Source organism: Medicago sativa, chromosome 6, assembly GCF_051527215.1.
Source record: "Medicago sativa cultivar Bolivia chromosome 6, Bolivia_mono, whole genome shotgun sequence".
Classification (NCBI taxonomy): Eukaryota; Viridiplantae; Streptophyta; class Magnoliopsida; order Fabales; family Fabaceae; genus Medicago; species Medicago sativa.
Genome location: NC_140754.1, coordinates 93725182 through 93732929, shown reverse-complemented (window position 1 = coordinate 93732929; position 7748 = coordinate 93725182). Strand labels below are relative to the sequence as shown.

General features: G+C 30.8%; 1 protein-coding gene across 1 annotated transcript; it reads left to right on the top strand.

Annotated features, from left to right (window-relative positions):
* The first annotated feature begins 261 nt into the window (after positions 1-261).
* On the top strand, positions 262-7748 carry LOC146918351 (putative sulfate transporter 3.5). The gene is made up of 12 exons (XM_085720006.1): positions 262-709; positions 1422-1629; positions 2303-2474; positions 3170-3235; positions 4381-4494; positions 4609-4725; positions 4813-4939; positions 5707-5993; positions 6380-6570; positions 6678-6751; positions 7160-7236; positions 7445-7748. Exons 1-12 carry the CDS (start codon positions 391-393, stop codon positions 7610-7612), a joined length of 1920 nt encoding a protein of 639 aa, XP_085576132.1. The 5' UTR covers positions 262-390; the 3' UTR covers positions 7613-7748.

The following is a 7748-nucleotide window of genomic DNA, read 5'->3' as shown; positions in this document are numbered from 1 at the left end:
TCAGATCCAAAATCAAGTCAAATCCACCATGCAAATGGCCAAGTCATCCAAAATTATCCATCTCATCCCAAACATAAAAGTAAAAATAGAAAACCAATCAATTTTGGGTTGGAAAATTAGTCTTATGTCGACTTGAAAAAGTTTATATCTATCCACTATTGTGTCAACCACACGTGTGCTATTTAACAGTAATTAATTTTTACCAAAGATAGTTACCTCTACTTAAATCCTATAAATACACACATTACAACTACGCGACTCACTCACACACACCAAAACAAAACAACCTTATTTGCACATTCCAACCTTAATAATACAACACTTTTTTGTGTTTTTGTTTTTGTGTTTGTGTATGTTTTTTCTTCTTGAATTCTACACAAAATTTTCTTGATGGCAAAAGTGCAAGAGATTCATCATAATGGGGTGAACTTATCAACCCAAAGAGGTTTTGTGACAAAATTGAAATCTGGGTTCAAAGAAACACTTTTCCCTGATGATCCTTTCAGGCAAATTATGGAAGAGGAAAAAAAATCTCGTAGGTTGATTAAAGGGGTGCAATATTTTATTCCAATCTTTGAGTGGTTACCAAATTATACTTTGAGATTATTTTTCTCTGACTTAATTGCTGGTCTCACCATTGCTAGTCTTGCCATTCCTCAAGGCATTAGTTATGCCAAACTTGCCAATCTTCCTCCTCTCATTGGCCTTTGTAAGTCATTTTTATCATTACATTACATTCATTCTTAATTACTTCGGTTTTTTTTTCTTCTGCAAGCAATTGCAGAGAGTATCACTTCAATTTTTCGTTGCACTCTTTAAACCCGTAGTATTTTGATTCTCATGTCATTTTAACTTTAATGACGTGAAGAAAAAAAAATAGTCTTTTCGATTATGTGATTTGTTTTGGATCCTTTGATGTCTCGACAACCTCTCAAGGAGTCGAGATATACTACTCTCAATTGTTATTATATCACGGTAAGAGAGGGTATAGGGACATTGTAGTTTTTTTTTCTTCTCGTTTTACCCCTTTTAATGGTGGTGGTGTAAAGAGGAAATTGGATTTCCGGCGGTTATAGCGGGACGGCGGCCGTCCGATCTCATTGTTAAACTTTATAATTACAATCTCAATCTTGCTGGACACAATTACTTCATAACTTTGTTATGTGAAATAGAGTCAAATAGATATTTAAAGGACAAAACTTAAACGCACTTTTAAAATTATTCTTATTTTTGACCAAGAAGAATAACAACAATAACTCATTAAAACAAATAAGAACAATAACTGTAGTACTACATTTAAGTTTTGTCCGTATTCAAATCCTATGTTATTTTTCTTATTTTTTTCCACTTAATTTTTGAAGATGGATTTACAAATTAACAAGTGATTTTGATTTGATTTTTGGTGAATTGAAATATATCAGATTCGAGCTTTGTGCCACCACTAGTGTATGCTGTTTTTGGGAGTTCTAGGCACATGGCAGTTGGGACAATAGCAGCAGCATCATTGCTTATTGCTAGCATAGTATCAACTGCAGCAGACCCTATAACAGAACCAACATTGTATCTTCACTTGATTTTCACGACAACCTTTATCACTGGTGTTTTTCAGGCTTGTTTGGGTTTTTTCAGGTAAGAAGAAAACATAGAACATGTCATTTTCCTACAAGCACTTTCCTCTAATATGATGACATGTGATTTTGTTTTGGCTTTGTTTGGCATCAAGAAAGTAAGATAATGAAGCACAGACACTCCTCAGATTAAGTGTGTTCAAGTGTCAGACACGTGTTGTGTCCGACACAGACACGACACGAACACATAATTACATTAAATTATGTGTCTCAAATTATTAGTATAAATGTCTGTATCCGTGTTTCATAGATAATTACTTATAAAACGTTAACACATTGGATTGAAGACGTGTCTCATGTCTGATGATATCACGATGCTTATATTCAAGTACTTAAAGTTTTGTCATGATCACAATGGTTACATACAAACATCTACATTTTTGTGTGTTTCTTTGGTTTTCATGAATAAAAATTAAATAATATCAGATTTAAGGTGTGTTCACTGTCTGATACTAATACAAATTACGATGAAGGTTACTTTCAAGCGTTTACTTGTGTCACAAATCACGATGATTACATCCAAGTACTTGCATTTTTGTCCGTGTTGGTGTCATGTTTCTTACATAAAAACAAAAACATGAAACAGTACTATTTGAAAATGCATCTCAATTATTTTCATTCTACTTTTTGTGTGTGGTTGGTTTGGTGCTGATTTTGTGAAAGGACATTTGTAGGCTTGGGATATTGGTTGATTTCTTTTCCCATTCTACCATCACTGGCTTTATGGGAGGGACTGCAGTGATTCTCATCCTCCAACAATTCAAGGGCATTTTTGGAATGAAACATTTTTCAACCAAAACCAACGTTATAGCTGTGCTAGAGGGCATCTTTACCAATAGACATGAGGTTAGTATCTTGTACAATATATTAATGTTTTAATTGTTTTTTTTTTCTTGACTGATCAAAATAATAAGAGGTTAATTACCATGCTAAATCAGATTTTTTTTTTGAAGGATGCTAAATCAGATTTTTAATTACCATGCTAAATCACTTTTTTTTTATAAGGGTACTGATTTTTAAATAATAATGGTTAGTATCAGCTTATGCCTTGTTTAATTAAAAAATAAATTTAAAAATATTTTTTTATTCATATTTGAAGTGAAAGATATCACAGCAGGGTTGGCCACAACTACGGTGAACCACAATGATTTTACAAAAACTATACTACATAAATATATATAGTATAGTTTTGCAAAATTATCATGACTCATTGTAATTTCTGCCAATCTACCGTAATATCTAACATGCACTAAAAAAATGTTAATACAAAATACTTCTAACTAAACATTTTTCTTATTTATTTAAGGAAAAATATTTTGTCACACATCTAATCAAGGCATAGAAGTCTAGAAATGAAAGAGAGGAGAAAAAAAAGATGTGTTGTAAAAGAAGAAAGAGTGAAAAACGGTGCAACTATGTATTGTTCAAATATTTACCCTTAAAATAGATTTGTGAGAAATTATTTTATGACAAAATAGTTGTATTATATACTTTTGTGTGTGGAAATAACGGGTGAACTTCTCTTATTGCTATTTTAACAGATAAGATGGGAAACTACAGTTCTTGGAATAATCTTCCTTGTTTTCTTGCAATTCACAAGGCACTTGGTGAGTGCTCTATTCGGTAGTTATATATTTAGTCATTCTCATTTCATCTTTTGCTTTTGCATATTTATTTTGTTAGATTAGAAGAACATAGAAAAAGGTGGCTTGAGATAGAAGACTTTTTAGTGCACCACTCAAACTTGTGGACCTCGAGGGCATTTTAATTCCACAAACTATGAATAAAATATGGCACCAATAGCAATATTTTTTTTTGTTCTCAAAAAAAAAAAAGCAATATTTTACATGTATTTCAGAATTTGTTGGAATTCAATTATATTAGTCCTATTAGATTAAGATATTCGGTTCATATTTCGAGTTATGTTTTAAAATCTATTGAGTGAAGTTAAAGTACGAGTTATCTGATCTTATTTCAATTGCTAAAATTCTTTAATTGTAAGACACTGTTTTTTCTAATCGTGGATCTTAGCGATTAAATAAAAATCTAACGACTTGTATTTTACATCGTATTCTGAAATCTATTTTGTAAAATTAACAAACTGTACGATCTTCATCCTTTTTTTTTTCGAACAAGCTAAAATAATGTATATATTAACAATGGATCACCCCGCACAAGGTGTGCAAAGGATGAAGCAAACAAAAGTATTTACAAAGTCACAGTGCCACAAATAGAAGTAGCACTAACCAAACACACAAAACTAATAAACACCCATACATTGTAAAGGGTGTTGCCACCAGTCATGATGACTGTAAGAGAAAGCAACATGTTTTGACTTTATCCACAAAAAAGAATTTAGTTTAACTTTTTCTAAGAGCACAGACGGATTCAAAGCCACATTGTTGAAAACACGGTTGTTCCTTTCCTTCCAAATCACCCAAACAGATGCAAACCAAATTAACCGTAAATAAGAATAAGAGAATCTAGGCAAACCAGCCATATGAATAAACTGCACAAAATGATGATGAAGCTCTCCATGAAGAACCGATGAAATTCCTAACCAATGCAACACAAGTAACCAAAGAGAACTGAACATGTCACAACCTATGAACAAGTGGGAGGCCGTTACGATCTTCATCTAATAGCTAGAATCCCTTACCTACAAGAAAGCATATGCTTTTTCTCACGATGCGAAAATTCGGATTCAAATATATTTTCTAATGAAGTTTCATTTTTGAATATAATTTTTCAGAGGGTTAAAAAACCACAACTCTTTTGGGTATCTGCTATTGCTCCAATAACATGTGTAGTAGTTGGTGGAGTTTTTACATACCTTGTGAAAGGTACACAACATGGAATTCAAATTGTAAGTTACTTATAATTAGTATTTTTTTTCTTCAATTTCTTGGTATCTTATTTATATAAAATACAACTTTTTTTTTGTTCTTGTATTTGATATTTGATGTTTATACATATGTAGGTGGGGCATCTAGACAAAGGATTAAATCCTATATCAATTCAATATCTGACCTTTGATACAAGATATTTATCAACAGTAATGAAAGCTGGACTAATCAGTGGAGTATTGTCATTAGCGGTAATTAATTAATTAAAATCTCTTTTTATTTATAACCATAATCAACATTTTTTATCAAATAAGTAATTTTTTTGTATGTATATGTAGGAAGGAATAGCCATAGGAAGAAGCTTTTCTGTAACTGCTAATACACCTCATGATGGGAACAAAGAGATGATAGCTTTTGGCCTTATGAACTTGTTTGGTTCTTTTACATCATGTTACTTAACTAGTGGTAAGTTAAATTTTTTATTCACATTATATACTAAGTATGAGACTTGGTGCAACTATAAGATTGCTACCTTGTGAATGTGACCTAAAAGGCACATGTTATAATTTTATAATCAATCTCTCAACTTGTGGAAATATTTGCCCTATATGAATTTCATCTCATGGGAGTATCATGCAATGAGCCACCTTTTTTATATACTAATAGTCATCAATAATAAATAATAATGTTTCATTTAAAAAAATTATATAATAATAATAGTGTATAGGTTTTTAGTATTTAGACCCCTCAAATACAAAATATTTACCAATGATATTAGAAAAGGGTATTGACTGAAAATTGACAAAATTACTCTCGTCGTCTTTTACTCAATTCTAGGCAAACATTTGGTTCTTTATAGTTTTTTCACATCATGTTGGCTCTCATGTTTGTATATGAATTTTCAAGCTTCAAATCTATGATTTTCTTTTAGGGCATAACATATATTAAGAATAAGAAAACCATAGATTTGAGTAAAAGACCAAAATGACCTGAAAAAGATAAAAGACTAAATCGCTACCTAAAATTAAGTTAAACGACAGACGGATGGAACAGTTTTGCCTAGAAAATAGAGTTGAGATATTTTCAGGAGGTGTAATCAGAAATTCATGGTTTGTAACTAGCAAAAACCTAATCTAATGTTTAACATATATCAGACTGCAAATATAATCGTTTGATATAAAAATGTTCATTATTTTATGCTGATATACTTAGGCTTAAATTGATTTTTGTAGGACCATTTTCCAAGACGGCTGTGAATTACAATGCAGGATGTAAATCTGCAATGACAAATGTAGTACAAGCAGTAATAATGGCTCTAACACTACAATTTTTGGCACCATTATTTAGCAACACACCACTTGTTGCTCTATCAGCTATCATTGTATCTGCCATGTTAGGGTTGATAAATTATACAGAAGCCATCCATCTCTTTAAAGTTGATAAGTTTGATTTTATTATCTGCATGAGTGCATTCTTGGGTGTGGCCTTTTTAAGCATGGATATTGGCCTCATGCTCTCTGTGAGTACTAAATTTTTCTCTTCTTTTTCATTTATTCTCTCACTTCTATTAGTTTTTCCCCCTAACCCTAAAAAGAGTTAAATTAACGACAAAAATTAAAGATAGAAAAAGAAATCGTCTCCAATTTTGTTCGTACGTGTTACGACATTCAAATCGGAGACGGGATTTACTTTTTCTGTCTCTAATTTCTATCAAGAACATGGTTTTAAATTGCAGTCTACAACAATAATTTCGTACATATAATTCTTGTTAGCATTACTCTTTTCGCTACTACAATTTAAAGCCATGATCACGAGATCAACTTTTTTTGGTACATAGAATTGAATTTTTCATAATTTAATTTTATAAAGTTTTTTTGAATTATTTTATATGTATTTTCAATCTAGGTTGGACTAGGTTTACTTAGAGGACTATTATATTTAGCTAGACCACCAGCATGCAAGCTTGGAAAGTTACCTGATTCTGGTTTATACAGAGATGTTGAACAATATTCTAATGCTTCAACAATTCCAGGAGTTCTAATTATACAAGTTGGTTCTCCTATTTACTTTTCAAATTCTACATACCTCAAAGAAAGGTAATTAATTAAATCTTGAAATCACTTATTTGCTACCATCTAATGATAATCTATTGATATGTATATATTAATTTAACAATATAAAATTTCTTAAAATTGTGAAATAGGATTTTGAGGTATATTAAAAGCGAACAGAACAGTTCTGGAGATATGGTTGAGCATGTCATACTCGTTTTAACAGGTAAAAGAAAATTATATATGTTTTTAATCCTTGTTGTTTTATTATGTGTGTAATATGAAGCACATATACAGACACCGAACACGACATGGACACCGACATGCTGACATTGTTAATAATTTGATAAAATCATATAATTTAGTGTCATTATATGTGTTGATGTCGGACACGATACATGTCCGACACTTCGTGTCCGATACTGAGATACGCCTAATCCAAAGAGTGTATGTCCTTCATAGTGTGTGTAATATTCAGTTCATATTGCATATACATGAAATCTTAATACAAAATTTGTTGCTAATTTTATTATTTCATCACTAAGTTTAATTAAAAAAATTAATCTGAGTTTAATTTATCTGTCACTAATTTTTCACTGATTAAAATTTGCCTTTTTTTTGTATGTTTATACAGCTGTGTCATCTATTGACACAACTGCTATTGAAGGATTATTGGAAACAAAGAAAATATTGGAAATGAAAGCAATTCAGGTATCACATACATTTCATGTCTTTGTAATTTATCTTTAATATTTCCACTACATTTAGTAACAAAAAAAACATTTCATGTCTTTGTTTTTAATTTAATTTTTTTTTTTAGTAGTGTGACAAAGTTGATTTTGCATAAATAGATTGAGCCACAAATTGAAATTTTTATCTTTTTTAATATATTTTTCTACCATATATTTATATTATACAGATGGCATTAGTAAACCCTAGGTTGGAGGTTATGGAGAAGCTAATAGCATCAAAGTTTGTTGAAAAAGTTGGGAAGGAATCGTTCTATCTAAATTTGGAAGATGCAGTGTTGGCATGTCAATATTCACTTAGAACATCAAAGCCAAACAATAATGAAGACACTGTTTAATAAGAAACTATATACTGTCACATTCAAGTACATTAATAAACCAAAACTAGGTTGTACACACTTTGGTTGTTATTATCTTTTGTATCAATGTTGTATAACGCTACATTTTATGGAATTGAGAATGTGTTTGCCAAAA